This window comes from Vipera berus (assembly GCF_964194415.1).
Source record: "Vipera berus genome assembly, chromosome: 5".
NCBI classification, from domain to species: Eukaryota; Metazoa; Chordata; class Lepidosauria; order Squamata; family Viperidae; genus Vipera; species Vipera berus.
The window spans coordinates 83,741,213-83,760,855 of record NC_138207.1 but is presented as its reverse complement, the minus strand read 5'-3'; the positions used below and the strand labels follow the sequence as shown (position 1 = coordinate 83,760,855).

The following is a 19,643-nucleotide window of genomic DNA, read 5'->3' as shown; positions in this document are numbered from 1 at the left end:
TGTTGCAACACGTCATGTGACATGGCGAGTTTGACACCTGTGTCTTAGATTTTGGCTGAAAACTAAGGGGAACTTTCTTGATCTGTCTCACCTTGCTAGACAGTAGCTATTTACTCTAAGAAGACTAATTCTGATTTGGCATACTGTTAGTCTTGCTTTTCCAGCATTGTCTGCTTCAGGCTTTGGTAAAACCTTGGTTGAACTGAAGCAGAGAATTTGGGATTTAGATATCCAAAATGATAGAGACTATGTTTCCCATTCCATTTATAGCAGAATTTAGGGCAACCCCTAGGAAATATACAAGCCTGTCCTGTGACAGCTGTGGGGTTGAATCTGTTTCCAGTGTTCTATGAAAATGTCTCTTCTACACCCTAGGGATGTAAAATTTAATATTTCCAATAATTAACCATTCTAATTGCCTTTGCAACCAGAAGGTCATTACCCTCTTTTAGATGGCCACTCTTCAGAGACCTCTAAGAAAGTGGCAAAATTTAGCTGTTAATTGTTTCAGGGTTTTCTTGTAGTGCTTATTATATTTACTGTATTGTTGGTTTTTTTCTTGTGTTTGGTCTTGGACCATAAATAAACTTTGATTGTTTTTTGTCAAACATATTTTATTAGATCTTTAGGAGGCAGAATATGATTTGCATATGCACCATCTTCTGAATTTGCTTATGTCAGTGGTGTCAAACTGCCGGCCCGTGGGCCAGATGCATCATAGTGAAACTGTGCCCACCCCATTGCCGGCAATGGCAAAAAAAGCCATACGTCATGACACGTCACATGACATTACGAGTTTGACACCCTTGGCTTATGTCATCCTTACTTTTGTTTTGTTCAATTCGGTATATGGCATTTCCTCCTTGTGACATTTAGGAGTGACTGACCAGCTAAATTCCTTCAAGAGACAATCTCCTTTCCACTTCAGTAAAGAAGATAGCAGAGAAAAAGAGCTCATAAACACACTAAATCCACACTTTATATAAAAATCTGCACTTTCTCTATCACAGTTGTGAAAAATGGCAACAGCTAGAGGCAATGGCAGCAATTGCTGACTGAGACAAATGAGGCTGAAGACAAGCAGCCAATTTCACAAGAGCTGAGTGTAGTTTGAAAAAGGCTGGGCTTTCTGTGGCCTATCTATATATATTTCTTTTGTCCCATGTTTCTTTTGCCTTAGTTAGGTAGAAGAACTGATTTTTGAGATTATGCACAAACCTGCCAGGTATGATTAATGGAGCAATGGTGGGAGGCATAATATAGAGAGGGAGAGGACTTTAATTTTGACGGCTTCTGATTTTAGAGAAAAAGTGACTGGAGCTTCTTCCTGTCTGCATTTTTTCCCCACCCTTCTGCCTATTTCCTTTGCAGCAACTGATTAATTACTGCAGATCCAGGAAGTTTTGGCCAGAAGGAGAACAGGCAGGAGAACAGGAAAAAGGATGGGAGGAGAAGACCCAGCTGCCTTTTTTGTCTTTGGCTTCAAATGTGATAGTTAACTGCATTTCAAGTTCAAACTTCCTCCAGATCTTTTTTTTTTGTAATGGTAATACTTTCACCCTATTAATCTTGTTTAACCCCTAGTATGTGGAGGATGTGTGAGGGACGCGGTGGCTCAGTGGGTTAGGACGCTGAGCTTGTAGATCAGATGGTCGGCAGTTTGGCGGGTCGAATCCCGAGTGCTGCGTAGCAGAGTGAGTGCCTGTTACTCATCCCAGCTTCTGCCAACCTAACAGTTCGAAAGCACGTAAAAATGCAAGTAGAAAAATAGGGACCACTACGGTGGGAAGGTAACAGCGTTCCGTGCGCCTTTGGCATCTAGTCATGCCAGCCACATGACCACGGAGACGTCCTCGGACAAGCGCTGGCTCTTCGGCTTTGAAACGGAGATGAGCACCGGCCCCTAGAGTCGGAAACAACTAGCACGCATGTGCGGGGGAACCTTTACCTTTACCTATGTGGAGGATGAAGAAAGCTGATCTTAAAGAAGGGGCTTGGGCCAGGAAACATAGTCCTGGTCCCTCCTTTCAGTAACCATCTGAGGAGTATCCAAGTAGGTGTTTGTGTCCATATTCCTTACTTACCTTGCTCCTTTTTTCTCACAACTTTATACTTTTCATTCTTTGGATGCTTCAAAGGACTCTTTCCCCCTCAAAACAGGAAAGATGTTCAGGAACTGACAGCTGATGAACAGCCCAAGAAAAGAGGTTAAGGGTGTTTTGTGCTTTCAGATGCGAGCTTAAGAGTTTTCTTGCCTGATGCAATTTCTGGCAAGGTTTCTCTGGCTTCCACTCAAGGTCTCATAGTATTATGGGTTATAATCAAGTAAGAGAGATAATAATCCATGTAATATTTCTCCAACGCAAAACAGCCGTTCTGTTGCATGCAGATAATCAAATGATATCCTAGGATGTAATAAAGCTATTAGCTTTTATGTGCACGTTGGGAGGGGGGAAATCCCAAAGCACATATAAAATGTAGACATTTGATTTAGCAGAAGTAATATTGCAAAGAAGTCTTGTTCTTCCTTGATAATTGCTTGTTACTTCAGAAAAACCAACTGCCCTCATCAGAAAGTCTACAAATCCTAGGAACGTACAGAATACACGTGGGAATTCAGGCAAATGAGTATTTGGTATTGCCTGATGAAAAGTGGTTGCAGGGCTTTCTGATTCAAAATCTGACTGATTTTGGATCCTCCCTGAACTGTGAGAAGAAGTGGTATGTTCCTAGCAAAGATCTTTGCCTTGCCATGGATGAAAGCAATGAATGGAGTCTACTGTAATTCCATCATTTTCAGATAGAATAATTGATGCAGTGCAGCCTTGGGTTGAAGAAGACGTGTAATATTCATGTGTGTATGTGGAAATTGTGTGAAACAAAGACATTGTGTTTAAAAAAACATTTGTTTACATTTACATTGTTTACATTGTAAAAAAACAACACAACACACACACACACACACACACACACACACACACACATATATATATGTATATGTATATGTATATATATGTAAAAAAATTTTTGGCTTGCTGAGAAGCAAGGGAGATATGTGTTTAGCCTAGGGGTTAAAACAACTGCTTAAGATGCAGTCGGCCCAGGTTCGAATCTCAGCTGACTGATGAGAACAAATAAGTTTGAAATGATCATATAGGTCTCCCTTTATTCTTTGTTAGCAAGCCAAAAAAAAAATTACACAAATATGAGCTGCCACAGCTGTGGCTACTGCCTGTAGATGGCCTTGGGCTAGGCTGAAACAGGTTTATGCAGCCTGGGAGAAGACATGAGGCTGGTTCCAGGCAGTAATAACTGCTTCTTTGAGCAAGGGTGTTTTCCCTGCTGCCTTGAAAGAGACAGTGGTGAGGCCCCTCCTCAAGAAGCCTACCCTGGACTCGGCGATTTTGAATAACTATCGTCCTGTTGAGAGTGTGGTAGCACATCAGCTCCCTCTGTTCCTGGAGGAAACTGATTATCTCGACCCGTACCAATCAGGTTTCAGACCTGGGCATAGCACAGAGACAGCATTGGTCGCACTGGTGAATGATCTCTGGCGGGCTCGGGACAGGGGTTGTTCCTCTTTCCTAGTCCTATTAGACCTCTCAGCAGCTTTTGATACCATCGACCATGGTATCCTACTGCAGCGTCTCAGGGGGCTGGGAGTGGGGGGGCACTGTTTTACAGTGGTTCTCCTCCTACCTCCTGGGCCGCTCGCAGTCGGTGTTGACGAGAGGGCAGAGGTCCACCTCGAGATCTCTCGTTTGTGGAGTCCCTCAGGGGTCGGTCCTCTCTCTCCTCCTGTTCAACATCTACATGAAGCCCAACTTTTTCTTTCCACCCTGAACCAACCCAGTGATGCCCTCTCCGTGATGTCCCATTGCCTGGAGGCGGTCCGGGTTTGGATGGGGAGAAACAGGCTTCGTCTCAATCCTGACAAGACTGAGTGGCTGTTCATACCGGCATCTCGGGCTGACCAGCCTTCTCCATCATTAACAATAGGGGATGAGGTATTACCCCCCATTGATAGGGCTCGCAACTTGGGCATCCTCCTGGATTCACGGCTCAGTTTGGAAGATCATATAGGAGCCGTGACCAGGGGGGCTTTTGCCCAGATTTGCCTGGTGTGCCAGTTGCGTCCCTATCTGGACCGAGATGCTCTACGTACAGTCACTCATGCGCTCGTGATCTCCCAGTTAGACTACTGCAATGCCCTCTACATGGGGCTGCCCTTGAGGACCACCCGAAGGCTTCAACTGGTGCAGAATTCAGCCACGCGAGTTTTGATGGGAGCTTCCCGATACTCCCGTGTAACACCTCTTCTCCATGAGCTACATTGGCTTCCGGTTGCCCTCCGGGTGAGATTCAAGGTGCTGGTAATGACCTATAAAGCCCTAAATGGCTTGGGTCCGGACTATCTAAGGGAACACCTGCTGCCGGCATCATCTTCCCATCGTCCTGTGTGCCCCCACAGAGAGGGCCTTCTCAGGGTACCGCCGGTTAATGAATGCCGGCGGGTTATTCCCAGGGGAAGGGCGTTCTCTGTGGGTGCGCCTGCCCTATGGAACCAACTACCCACGGAACTTAGGACTGCCCCCGACCTTCGCTCATTTCGCCGGGACCTGAAAACTTGGCTCTTTGATCTGTTTGGTCCAGACTGTGGGGTTGTTAATTTAACTGGGTTTTAGATTTACTCTTGGGGCTTGAATTTAATTTAATTGTTTTAATTGATTTTAATTTTTTGTATTTCATGGTTTTAACTGCCCTGTAAACCGCCCTGAGTCCTACGGGAATAGGGCGGTATACAAATTCAATAAAATAAATAAATAAAATAAATAAAATAAATAAGATTTGTCCCGTGTCTGGGACCAATCAAGTATATAACTTTGTATTTTCCAGGGTTTTATTTATAGACTTGAGAAATCAGTCAGAACAAAATAATGTGTGAATTTGTACAGGACTGTCACAATTGGAATTATTAACATTCTAAGCAAAGAAAGAGATATTTCAGAATTTTGGATAAGCATGGGAGAAAAAAAAAGTATGAATCATTCATTTTTCCACTTGTGATTCCTCATGACATCTGGCTAGGTGAATTTATTCAACACACTTGTTATCAACATGATAAGAAGTTCAAATCAGTTTTGTGCTGTTGCCTGCGCTCCAAATTCTGAGTGGCACAAATATCAGCACAGGGTTACAACTCTGATATAAACTGCTTTCCCAAATCTGAATTTCTCAAATAAAATCAAACACATCTGGAGGATGATGGGTTAATTGGTCTGGAACTCATCAAAATAATTCCATTAGTATTATTGGTGTGATGATATCAATACTTATATAGATGAATATTATTTCATTGCTGAGACAGGATTTTATTAGGAAAAAACTCTCTAGGATGTTTAAAAGGGCAGTAAATTATCTTTTGTTCAGCTTATTTGTCTTTTGTCTAGTTTATTCCTATTAGTAATATTTACAAGTGACTTCTTTCCAAAAGTAACCCAAGGAAGCTCAGAACAATTTAGAGGGGCATAAAACATATAATGAAACATTATAGCCCAAACAATAAAAAGAATAAAGCTAAATTCTGCTATACAACAATTACAATTCATTTGACAGTTTTCCTGAAAGTGTCAGAATGAAAAAAGAGATCTTAAACTGTATTTAAGTGCAGGAACCAGCAATATGTGCCCTATAAATAGAAGAAGTCCCTGCTGTCAGTTGGGAGACATTAGAAGAAGCAGCTTTGGGTCTTATATCCTTTAGGGCACGGATGTCAAACTTGATCGCGTCACATGACATTTCACAACGTTTTTTTCCTTTGTGGAGCCAGGATGGACGTGGACTGCGCATGACGCATCCGGCCCGTGGGCCACCAGTTTGACACCCCTGCTTTAGGGATTTAGGAGGTAAAGTCAATGAGTTAAACATGATAGTTTTCCAAGACTGCAAGAACACTCCTTTAAGAATCATATCTAAGGATATTCCTATTTAGATCATATTACAATCATTTGTAAGACCCGAATAATCCAGTTCTTGAGTATGGAAAAATGCCTGGGTTTGCCTGACTCCAAAATCAATTTGGATCTTTTATTATATTAGAGACACTAATTTAAAAGTAATTGCATATGGAATCAAATGACTAATAACAACTGGAGGAAAGATTCCTTTTAGATAAGTGTTTTCCTCCTGCTGAAATAAAAAAATATTTCAATCTTTCTTTAACCCTTCTTCCCCGCCCTTGGCATCACTTCTGTTGCAAGTCCTGGAACCTGGGTGGGCAGATTTCCAACAGGGATTCATCCCCACTGCTGCTCACCCAAGCCCCAGCGAAGGATGTTAGATCTGTACCTTCATCCATTATCATACATGGGCGGAAGTCTTCCACTATTTCCTACCTCTGATTAACAAACTCCTAATTGGCAGAATAAAAGTCTGTCCTAATGATAATAAGGATTACTAATGTACTTCTAGGTACAATTCGAGCTCCAAGAGATATCCCTTTTCTCTTGTTCTCGTACTTTGGAACATCACATCCTTGAGATTCTACTCTGTCTGCCTTCTGAAAGCATTCAAGAGCTGTTCTGTTCCTCAGGCATTGGATCTGAGAGCCGTCTGGCCCATTGGATGAGATTTATTTATTTATTTATTGCATGCACATTGAGTTTTCCTGGCATTTTATGCATTTGTACATGTCCGTTTTGGGTTATGTTTTTAAAGATTTGTTTTGTTCTTCTTATTTTTGTCAAGTCACTGTTGTTTATTAACAATGCAGGAATTCTGAGTGAGTTATATCAACTAAGTAAATAAAATTACAATAATGCTAACTAAAGAAGTAATCTGAATAACTTCTTACGGAAAGGAAAATGTGAGCTAGGAGTTGCAATTTATTGGGATAGCATCTATGTATGGGGAAATTATTTAGCTATATAAAATACGCAAATGAAGGCAAATATACGTGTCCTGGAATAATGTTGTAGGATCCAATCTGGGTCAGTCACAGGGACCAGAGGTAGAGAGAAGTCCGCTGAAGAAGATGAGCTCCAGCATGAGTCCAAAAGCTCGGAAGACAAAACCTCTGGGTCCCAGTGACCGACCCAGATTGAATCCTGTATAAAATACATTTTGGAAGGGATCTTGGAGGTCTTCTAGTTTAACCACCTGCCCAAGGAGGAGACCCTATAACCATGGTGGTGAACCTATGGCATGCGTGCCAAAGGTGGCATGCAGAACCCTCTCTGTGGGCATGCGCACCATCGCCCCAGTCCTAGGCCTTCTTCTGGGTTTTATAAAATCTTTTCGCTTTAGGCCTCCGTCGCCCTGCGCAAAAAAAAAAAAGTTCAATCAATCAATCAAACAATTTCAACTTCTCGCGGGGAAAAAAAAGGTCTTGCAAAGTTGGAATTGATTGAACTTTTTAATTCCCACCCAGTCTGCCGTTACCACTGCAGCCACGCCCACCCAATGGGCCACGCCCACCCGGCACCCAACGATACATAAGTGGGTTTTGGGTTGCAGTTTGGGCACTCAGTCTCTAAAAGGTTCGCCATCGCTGCCCTATAACATTGCAGGCTGACTCTTCTTAAAAGCCTCCAATGATGGAGCAGCCCCAACTTCTGTAGGCAAGCCGTTCCACTGGTTAATTGTTCTGATAGGAAATTTCTCCTTAATTCTGGGTTGGGTTCTCTCTTTGATAAGCTTCCATCCATTACTTCGTGTCCTGCCCTCAGGAGCTTTGGAGTATATGGTTTGTTTGGGTTTGTTTTTTTTTGTAATTTGTATATGTTACCTTATTTTTTAAAATTCTCTATCTTTAGCCAGGTTACACTTACCTGGCAGTTCCATTGGACATATCTGCGCAGATTTGTCCAAAACATTTCATACATTAAATGTGACACTTGAATTTATTTGCTGGGAAATCTGGCTCAATATAGATCCTCAACTCATATCCACGGCTATTTAAAAACATGCAGCTGCCTGCCACATTTTATGAGAGCTGTTTAAATACAGCAGCCATGCAGAGCATGAATCAGTCCAGAGGGAATACATGGAATTTACACAGGACTGAGAATAGCTATTCTTGAGCAATCTGACCCTTGTGAATTTCAGTGTGAATGGTTTAAAATGCACTCCACAACCAATACATAGTTTCCCTTTGTTTTGTTTTTTTACATGCCTCCAAATTCCAAGACAATTCAAGCATTCAAAGCAAATGTATTTAAGAATGCATATTTTAGAATGACATTCATTTATAAATGCATCAATAAATTGAGAAAATGCTATCTACGGTACATGTTTATATTTGTTTACTGTGCAAATTATTTAAAAATTCTTGCAGTGCTGTGGAACACAAAAATATGGACATAGAGATGCAAGGCATATACAGACCTTCCCGCAGAGTTGTATTTTAGGCAAACTAGTGATGAAGACAAGGCACAGCAGGAAAGGACCAGGGGAAGAAGGGAGTATGGCGGTGTTTGCCTTTGGAATTGAGATTTGCTTGCCTCCAGAGGTTGTGGGTGCTCCATCTCTGCAGGTTTTTATTCTGTTCCAGCCTACGACTGGCCCTGTTTGAATGTCAGGGACAACCCCTTTTATAGTCAACAGGCTGGAAAAACCCAACCAAATTTATTTACAAAGAAATCAAAAGTTCAAACAAGAGTTAAACCAAAAGTTCAAACAAGAGTTAAACAGGAATAACAGACCAGGACTCTAGCAGAAGATCTTCAAATGGTTGCCTTCAGCAACCAGCACCTCCCACACCTTCCCCTTTTATCAGCAGCCCCAAGGCGTGTCTTCTCATTGTCTTCTCGTCCTCTCACCGAGTTGCCTCATTGCCTTTCTCTGTTCTACTCTGCTGGGTTGCCTCCTGCTCCTAGCATCCCTGAATAGATCCAGCTGTGAGTCATCTATGTCCAATACCTCATGCTCACAAGGCTGAGTCTGATGAGGAACATGACGGGAAGGGCCAGGCTGAGAGTCCTGCAGTGCATCAGAGCCTCCCTCTGCCACCAAAGGCTCTCCAAACCCCTCCTCCTCCTCTTCAGAATCATCAGACTCAGCTGCCGGTATCACAGGCTGACGCTGAATCACAACAGTTTGAAGAAGAGACTGGACAGCCATTTGTCCAGAATGGTATAGGGCAAGGGTAGGCAACCTTGGCTCTTTTATGACTCATGGACCTCAACTCCCAGAATTCCTAGGTCAACATGGCTGGCTCAAGAATTCTGGGAGTTGAAGTTCATGTGTCATAAAAGAGCCAAGGTTACCTACCCCTGGTATAGGGTCTCCTGCTCAAGCAGAGGGCTGGTCTAGAAGACCTACAAGGTGTCCTTCCAACCTTGATATTCTAAGTTCTGCAACTCTGTTTATTCTTTCAGTTGGGACTCTGCAACTTTGATATTTGTTATTGGATCTGGGAACCAAACTATATACCAACAAGCAATAATTTAATTAAGACCAATAATTTGTGATCAAGAACAGATGCAAACAAAACAAAAAATACAGGCATACAGATTGGGTGTGCAACTGTGCTATTTGCTCACTGAATAAGTTCCTTCTAGCTGCTTTTTTCTCCTAAAGTTGGGGAAAGTATCTAAAAATATCTTTCAAGGAAAATAGTTTCAGAGCTATTTTGCCAGGAAACAGCTTTGAAAAGTATTGCTTTAGTACACAAAAACCAGATTCAAAGAATAGAACGGAATTTTTGGGAACCCCGCCCCCCCCAAAGAATGCAAAAATGTTGAGATAAATGAATATAAAGCAAAAAGCTCAAATCTTAAACAACAAATTAAATCTGGATGGGATTTTCCACGATGATAGAAGCCCAGTTCATATGTAGAAAGTAAACCTTGGTATGCCATCTCAATTCAGCCATTATTTCTACCTTGATGGATACCAAATTTTACGAATACAATTTAACTTTACATGTCATATGTCCCCTCAAAATTCCATGAACATCTGTTCATCCCAAACAGCTTTCCACACAAAAAATCGAGAGTGAATGGAAAGTCTTATTAGTCTACTCTTGGTTAGACTACATTTCAGACTACTGCAATTTAATTTATGCAGGACTGTCCTTGAAGATGACACAGTGGGCACAGATTTTAGTGGGCCATTTGCTGATCGGTATTAGCTGGTTTGGCAAAATAACCCTAGATCTGGAGGAACTGCATTAGCTTTCAGTAACTTCTGGGACCGTTTCAAAGTACTGATAATTCTGCATAAATGCCTCCCCTACCTTTGGAACAACTTGTCCCCCAAATTCAGATGTGCCCCTGCCCCGATGACATTTTGCAAAATGGCGAAAGCAGTCCTCTTTAGAATAGAGAGACAGTTTGGTGTAATAGTTAAAGCATCAGGCTAGAAACCAGGAGACTGTGAGTTCTAGTCCCAGCTTAGGTATGAAAGGCTTGACTGGGTGACTTTGGGCCAGTCACTCTCTCCCAATCCACGATATCAAGCTTGGGTTGACAAGCCGATTGGTCAAACCCTGTCACAATCAATGTTTAGTTGATCTGAAAAAAGCGTATCCTGCACTTGCAGGAAAACATTAGGAAAAAAAGAGGCCACCTAAATAGGAGTAGTATTTATTGGTTTTTAATGGGCCTGGCTTTATGAGAATTTTATAGATTTATTCTTTTTTTTTAATTCCATTTATATCTCGCCCTTCTCCGAAGACTCAGGGCGGCTTACAAGCTTAGCAGTAGCCTTCATTCGATGTATATGCCTGCTCATTAGGGCTTTCACACCCCCCCCCAGCGGCATTATTACAAAGTCAGCTTAATTGCCCCCAACAATCTGGGTCCTCATTTTACCTACCTCGGAAGGATGGAAGGCTGAGTCAACCTTGAGCCTGGTGGGATGCGAACCTGCACTGATTGCAGGCAGCTGGTGTGACTTAAGGAGGCATTAGCCCACTGCTCCAGTAATCTGCCTAGAATGTGAGAATAGATGCCACCAGTGCTTTTTTTGTAAAAGAAAAAGGTGCCGGAACTCACACATGTCATACAACCTGCCTTGCCTACCCTATAATGTTCCATTCGAAAAAGGTGCCGGAGCTCCGTTCTGAGCGTTCTATGACAAAAAAAGCCCTCGATGCCACACATATTACAGAATAACAGAGTTGAAAGGGACATTGGAAGTCATCTAGTTCAACCCCCAACTCAAGCAGGAGATCTTATCCTATTCAGGACAAATGTCCAATCTCTTCTTCAAACTCTCCATTGTTGGAGCACCCACAACTTTTGGACATAAGCCATTCCACTGGTTATTAGGGGAAGGCCAAAAGTTAACTATAGCCAAAAACACACACCATAAATAGAATTTTGATTGGACTTATAAGCAATAGGCATGGTGACAGTTAAGGATGGAGATAGTTTTAGTTGAATATGTCTGGCGGGGGGGGGGCGGAATTGTAAAAGATGGATGTGGAATATGAAAAAAATCTCTCCTTCCCTCTTTCCACAGGAGGCTCAGTAGTAACAGTGTGTCTGCAGACAAAGATTAGACAGATGAGGTGCGGGTTTTTCGCACCCGGCGGGCTCCTCATGAACTTGCCAATAAATGAGGACACGTCTCTCTGAGCGTTCTCGGGATGAGGGCCAAGACCGAAGTCCCAAGCTCTCTTTTATTGAGATACCAGCAACGCACAAGCAGCTATCTCATGGTTACATTTCAGCTATGCAATGGTTACATTTCAGCTATAGCCCTGTATAGAATGTCTTTGTTCCTGTAACTTTCTTGTGTTACTTTCTTGTACGTGTTCCAACGGGATTGTCCGTCTGCACGTAGCAAGGTCATCTGATTTCTGGTAAACTGCAACTTATGTACAGAAACGAAACTTGTCTCTGCCCTGAGCCAGACCTGCGCCATTTTATGTGAGCCTAAGGTGGAAATATGACAGGTTTCCTACAATGAGGATTTCATTTTATTTTTTGAATGGAGAGAGTGGGTAGCTGTTTGGTGAAGTGTAATTAAATAATTCCTTTCAAAGAATTCCCCCATTCCATTTTCACGATGTTCCTGAGCTCTAGGCCCCTTCTCTTCATTTGCAGATCAGAGTAGAGCCATTGGCTTCTGCAAATAAACAGCTGGCTGGAGGGACAAGGTGCTCTGGTAGAAAGAGTTGCATTCCAGAGCTTGGGGCGAAGGATTCTGTAAATTAAGAGGGGAAGTGCAACACGGAGTCTTTGGAAGAGATTTATTTTGGAAACAGAGAAATGTAAAGAGCAGAGGTTGATGGATGCGCTCAGCAGCTGCTTCTCCCAGACAGGATGGAGCTTGCCAAGGGAAGGAGCCCCCCTGGTTTTTAATAGTTTTCAATGAGTTGGACCCTTGTTCCTTACAGCAGAAGAGAATGGCCTTCAAACCTTGATGTAAATACCAGGTCTCCATATGCTATGCATTCCAGATATTTCCACTCTTATTTAAGTAGCACACTCAAAAAGAAAATCACAGGATTTTATATATATATATATACACACACACACACACCACAGTGCAATGAGGCATTTCCTATGCATGTTAATTAATGGATGTATCTTGTTCTTCCTTCCAGATGTTCCTCTGGGAGTAAAACCTAGTGGGGAACATGCGTCCCTTTTTTGCTGCTAAAAAGTGGATGAATTTTTATGCTGAACGTGAATGATGTATTCGTTATTTGTTCTACACCCATTTTTATTATTGTTCGGTTGTTTTGTTTGTAGCTGATGTCTTCTATGTTTTTTTTCTCTTTTTATTTATTTATTTTTGGGACTTATATGCCGCCCTATCTCCCGAAGGACTCAGGGCGGCTAACAACAATAAAAAACAACAATACAAAAATTAAAAAAAATAATTAAACAACAGCCCCAAAATAAATTAACTACACAGTTAAAAATTAAAACATATTTAAAAACCCATCGTCAATCCAGGTCAGCCTGATGGAAAAGGAATGTTTTAAGGCCGCGGCGAAAGGACCGGAGGTCCGGGGCCATCCGAAGCTCAAGGGGGAGTTGGTTCCAAAGGGCTGGCGCTCCCACAGAGAAGGCCCCCTGGGTGTCGCCGGCCGACATTGTCTGGCCGACGGCACCCTGAGGAGGCCCTCTCTGTGTGAGCGCACTGGGCGCTGGGAAGTCGTCCCCGGCAGCAGACGGTCCTGCAAAGAGTAACTTACCTAATTCAGAGTGAAGTAATAGAGACTTGCTTTTGAATGCAAGATTTTCTTAAATCTTGCCTATATCTACAACTGACTGAAATAGACCCAGAAAATCTGTTTTATCCAAATAGAACTGTGATGTCTCTTTTCTTTCTCAATCATCTGGTACAAGGATGATATTTGAGTCTTCTGTTTTAGTGGAGTATTTTCCCCCCCAATAAAAGTCTTCACAGTTGCCATTTTAAGCATGCAGGGGCAAGTCAAGGCAATCTTTCTACGACTTGCTCAGCACCGGAAGTGAATCTGAGCAATTCTATCTGTAAAAAACAAAAGTATCTTGATGCAAGAATTGCCATACAGTGAAGAAAATGGAGCTCTTCCATTTTCACTCCAAGGCTCCCTGCCTCTCTGTTTCATCAAATCAAATTTTTATTTTACTCATTGAGTAGCACACCAGCACACTATACCCCACTAAACACAATGCTTGACTATGAATGCAGGCAAATAACAAAATAATAGAGTATGTTCATTTCTACTAATACTATACCTCTTAATTAAGACTAAAATCACTGTTATTGTTAGTACTAACAATGTATTGATTGATTGATTGATTGATTGATTGATTGATTAAATTCATTGGCCGCCCATATTACCACAGGGTCTATAAACTAGTGGTTAAAACTATTACCACTATGGGGCTATAAACTAGTGGTTAAAACTAAAGTATTAAAATGGGATGGGATTTTGTATAAATGCCAGCATTAAAATTTTAGAGTATTAGTTGTTTCACACAACTAGACCAAAATGTGAAGTATTAATAATAATAATAATAATAAGTTGGAAGGGACCTTGGAGGTCATCTAGTCCAACCCCCTGCTCAGGCAGGAAACCCTATACCATTTCAGACAAATGGCTGTCCAGTGTCCTCTTAAAAACTTCCAGTGTTGGAGCATTCACCACCTCTGGAGGCAGGTTGTTCCACTGGTTAATTGTTTTAACTGTCAGGAAGTTTCTCCTTAGTTCTAGGTTCCTTCTCTCCTTGACTAGTTTCCATCCGTTGCTTCTTGTCCTGCCTTTGGGCGCTTTGGATAATAGCTTGACTCCTTCTTCTTTGGGGCAGCCCCTGAGATATTGGGACACTGCTATCATCTCACCCCTCACCCCTTACCCTTCGCTTCGTTAAACTACACATACCCAATTCCAGCAACCGTTCTCTATATGTTTTAGTGATTAACAGTTTGTAGCTCTGTGTATATACCATAAGTATCCGGTTCAGTATGTTTTCTGAATGTAACCCACATAGGCTAATTATTTTTGGATTAGCACATGGGTGTCAAACTCGCCGCGTCACATGATGTGTTGCGACGTATCATGACTTTTTTTGCATTGCCGGAGCTAGGGCAGGTGTGGCCTCTGCATGATGCAGTTTGACACCCCTGGATTAGCATGTTGTGCAAATCACAATGAAACATAACTGATAAACAAACCCTTGTTCAAAGAAACCTGAGCTCCATGTTCAATTCAAGAAAGCAAGTCTTATTTAACAGTCTAATGATCTAACAACGTAGACACTAGCATTGTGCAATTTCAATTAAATTTATTGTGTAGTCAAAGACCAGCATGAATAATAAACAAAATACAATTTAAGACAGAGGTAAAATGCGTTTGTAAACAATCTAACGATCGAGGGTACAGCCTATATTAAATGATAATGTAAAGCAGGGGTCTTCAAACTTGGCCCTTTGATGACTTGTGGACTTCAACTAGGCACGCTGGCTGAGGAATTCTGGGAGTTGAAGTCCACAAGTCATAAAAGGGCTAAGTTTGAAGACCCCTGATGTAAAATATAAAATTATATGAAATATGATAACATGTGAAATAACTACAAAGTATTTAAAAGTGTTAATATCAACAAAGTAAAAAATATCTAAAATTTAAGTGAATTAGAGTTTTAAGGAATGGATTGTGGGATGGTAGCTTTGTGCTAGGTTAAGCCAGCGTCACAGCTTAACAAACCAAAGGACTAAGACGGGTCGGGCAACTATGGTAATTTTTGGACTTCAACTCCCAGAGTTCCTGAGTCAGCTAGCATGTTTGTACATGGCTGGCTCAGGAATTCTGGGAGTTGAAGTCCACAGGTCGTAAAGGGGCCATGTTGCCCACCCCTAGACTAAGATCTACTCCAAACAAAGAATTTGAGAAGTCCGGTCCCATGGAGTCAGAGCTCTGTGGTAAAAACTGCTTGGCCTTTTCAAGGACATGTGTCCTCATTTCAATATGCCAACTTTTCAGTTTATATATAGTCCACATTAGAAAGCTATCTCTTTAAGCCTTCCATCAAGCAAGTGTTAAATCCTGGGAGGAGTGATTTGGCTATAGAGACACAAAAGCCTTCACTGCATTCTGAGTTTGTTGGAACAAAATGCAACCTGGAAGGTAATTGCTAGCTCATTTCTGATAGCAAGTTTAATATTCTTAGGACTGATCATTTTTTTCCTTTAAATATGCTAATTAGCTAGCAAGAATCACTTTGTTCTCTTTTGCTTCTTTTAAAAGTTGGTCTTAGCTGTCAAGTATGCTGGACCAGCCTTGGTTCTGCCATATGGCATTGCCTGTTTCTCCATTCTGGTAGCTGCTTTAATGAAACATGGACTGAAGGCAATTTGTTTCTTAAAGCAGCAATATCCTTCCCCCCCCTTTCTAGGATGCCTGAGAGCCTGAGGGGAAAAAAACCCAGCTCCTTTCATTAATAGTTAAGAGCTTGAGGAAGATCTGGAATATGTAATTACTAAAGCGTGCACCAGCCTCTTAATTAATGGCTGCTTTATCATGCCTAATGAATTTTATCAGCCATGATGGCAAAGGCAGAAAATGAATGGGAAAAACAGTCTCCCAAAAGACAGAAGAGAGAGGAAAACAAAGAGGATCAGGTTACAGCTTTAAGTATTATTGCATGCTGTAATGTTCAGACGTATCCCCAACCTTCCCCCACTCCTCCGATATCTATACAATAATAAACAAGTAAGGGAAAAGTGTGGATTAAGTTAGTTTTCTCTATGCAAGAGGTCTTTTGATGTAAGGAGAACAATTTGACCACCTGCTTAGCCAGCAAGATTTGCATACAGGTAGTCCTCGGCTTATGACCAGTTGCTTAGTGACTGTTTGAAATTATGATTGATCTCCCTGGGTGTGTTTATAACCATGATTCAAAGCTCTGACAACCTTCCTTCGCACAGTTGCACTCTGGGGCATTCAGCAACTGGCCTGCATTTACAGCTGTTTGCAGCAACCTGCCATTACACGACCAAGCTTTATTTATTTATTTATTTATTTATTTTTTATTTTTTATTTTTTATTTGGATTTATATACCGCCCCTCTCCTGAAGGACTCGGTTATGATGTTCTTGTAAAAACCAGCATTTATTTCTGTTTCTTTCTTTCTTCTTTTTTGCAAAAACACGGCATACCAATCCCTGGGTTGACTTAATGACCACCTTGTTTGCTTAACCCAGGGCTGGGGAACCTTGGCTCTTTTATGACTTGTAAACTTCAACTCCACAAGTCATAAAAGAGCCAAGGTTCCCCACCCCTGGGTTAACCACAGCATTTGCTTAACGATCACTGCAAGAAATTGGGTTGATCATATGATCTGACTTAACAGCCATCATGATGGGCAGGGTTCATTATGGTCATAACACGAGGGATACCTGTACTTTGGTTTTGTGGTTTTATGCTGCCTAACTCTGAATTGCAAAGAAATAGGCTTGTATTCTTTTGATAGATGCCTAAATCAAGGACACGCCCCATAGCCATCTTCAAAATGAAACCCTAGCCATCAAAGAGTTAGACAAGACCACTTTTCCTACAGACAAAATTTAAGATATATGCATTACACTAGGTTCAAAATGTAGTCAGTTTGTGGCTTAGCATACTGTGCCACACCAGCCCTTGTGATACACAAGGCATGGTTTGTGGCCTGACAGTGTGAACTTAGCCCCTGTAAATCAGTGAACATATGACCAAAGGGATAGTTTCAAAGTCATAGTACCACTTTATACTGCACTGGTGAGGCCACACGTGGTGCACTGTATCCAGTTCTGGTCACCACGATACAAAAAAAGCTACTGAGATCCTAAAAAGAGTGCAGAGAAGAGCAACAAAGATGATTAGGAGTCTGGAGGCTAAACTATACAATGAATGATAGAGGGAACTGGGGAGCTCTCTCAATCCTTCGTCTAGTCCAGGGGTAGGCAACCTTGGCTCTCTTATGACTTGTGGACTTCAACTCCCAGAATTCCTGAGCCAGTAGGCAACCTTGGCTCTTTTATGACTTGTGGACTTCAACTCCCAGAATTCCTGAGCCAGCTGGCTCAGGAATTCTGGGAGTTGAAGTCCACAAGTCATAAGAGCCAAGGTTGCATACCCCTGATCTAGTCTAAGGAAGAGAAGGACTAAGGGTGATATGATAGCAGTCATCAAGTACTTGAGGGGCTGTCACAGAGAAGAAAGGGTCAACCTATTCTCCAAAGCACCTGAGGGCAGGACAAGACATAACAGATGGAAGATCATTAAAGAGAGATCCAACCTAGAACTAAAAAAGAAATTTCCTGACAGTGAGAATAATTATTCAGTTGAATGGTTTGCCTGTGGGACTTGTGGGTGCTCCATCACTGGAGGCTTTCGAGAAGAGAAATGGGCAGCCATTTTGTCCAGAATGCATGAGCAGGGGGTTGGACTAAAACAGAGGCCCTCAGCCTTTTGGGCACCAGGGACCGGTTCAATGGAGAAAGGCTTTGTGCATGGTTTTGTGTGCTGCCTGCATCCCATGGATGGGGCTTTGCTTGTTTGTGTGGTCCGGTTGCTGGCATGCCGCAGCCCAGTACCAGTCCAGAGACCAGGGGTTGGGGACCCCTGGACTAGAAGCCCTCTCAGGTTCCTGTCAACCCTGTTGTTCTACGTTCTATATCAGGATGAATGCAAATCACAGCTGACCATAATGTGTGAGGCCAGCAATTATCCAAGGAAAGGCTTGCATGCATGTGTATTTATTTATTTGTCCCTCAGCCCAAAGGGAAGATGTTCAATCCATTCTATCTTCTCTTTCTTTCTTTCTTTCTTTCTGCAGGACAACCTCTCCTGAAGAAGATAAGCTAAACCCAGACGCTGCTTTCCATAAGGCTGAGGAACCACAGGACAAGGAAAGTTTAATTTTCCCTCAGCGGGGGAACTTTCTTTGTCAAACTGTTGAAAAATAAGGTCCTTTTCCCATGGATAAAATTCTCACGTTGTCTCAGAACATATGGGAACTGCTGCACCCCTTGAGGATGAGGAGCAAGTACGCCATTCTTCTCGTCTTTGTAGTAGCCCTTGTCGTAATTGAGAAGGAGAACAACATCATCTCAAGGTAGGGGGGAGGGGGTGGAAAAGAGGCTGTGCCGGAAAAAAGGCTTTCTTGGTCTTCTTCTCTGGCCTTCAGGCTGCACATGACCTTTCCAGTCCCAACTTGCTACCACCAGTTCACCAGTCTTTTGGAACCAGGTAAATATTAACATTCCCCTGTCTGAATTAAGTTGCATCTTTATTCATGAATGCAGCCAGATGACTCTCTTACAAGCGTGGACCGAGATCAGTTATCAGTCAATAATGCTTTATTCCTCAGGCCAAAGGGAATGAATATGAATATGAATACACACACGCTCGCTCACTCACTCACTCACTCACCAATGAATAAAATATAAATGGAATATAATATAGAAACTAACTAAATAAATCACTTGTACTGAACTGTAACTTCTGGCTGAGATCACGTACCGCAAGCAAGATTGGTTAAATAAGCCGCAGGATTTGTATAACAAATTGTGGGTTAAAAGGACAGGTCCTCTCAAGGAAATGCAAGTCCTACCATAGGTAGGAGTTAATCATCATTAATCTACCTAGGTTAGACTTTGTAGGTCTCTACCTAAAGAAGTAATTGGTGTTTTTTTTAAAAAAAGAAAAGAATAAAACTTGTAAGTATTTACATTATTTTTCTATGTACTGTATATCTTTACTTTTTTTGTTCAGATTCTATGAATGAATACATAATTTTATTTGGCAAGAATCTATCTGCAATGTTAATCTAGGGCTACATGTAGGCAGGCCCTTCAAACTGAACACTGATCATCCAAATTACTAAAAGAGGCATTATGGTAAATCGGTTATGGTACCAGGACTGAATTTTTAGGATATTTATACAATCAGAAGCAATAATAATTAATACATTATAATTGCAAGTAATTGTAGGAAAAGTATTTTCATACTTTTTTGCTACTACCGACATACATTAAAGAATCAGTTTATAAGGCTACAGCTGGCCCTTGCAAGGCACTCATCTGGAATGGCAATTGTCAGTGAGCTGCATTGGTTGCCAGTTGTCTTCCGGGTGAGATTCAAGGTGCTAGTAATGGTGTTTAAAGCCCTACATGGCAGGGGTCCGGAGTACCTTAGGGAACACCTGCTGCCGGCGTCT

General features: G+C 41.9%; 1 protein-coding gene across 1 annotated transcript in view; it reads left to right on the top strand.

Annotated features, from left to right (window-relative positions):
• The window catches only part of CHST3 (carbohydrate sulfotransferase 3), a 43,204-nt gene that overhangs the window by 19,264 nt on the left and 4,297 nt on the right, over positions 1-19,643 (top strand). Inside the window, exon 3 of the mRNA XM_081330138.1 lies at positions 18,261-18,539. Coding sequence (XP_081186264.1) covers positions 18,403-18,539 — 137 coding nt within the window. The 5' untranslated portion in view covers positions 18,261-18,402. The remainder of the gene's footprint in view (positions 1-18,260; positions 18,540-19,643) is intronic.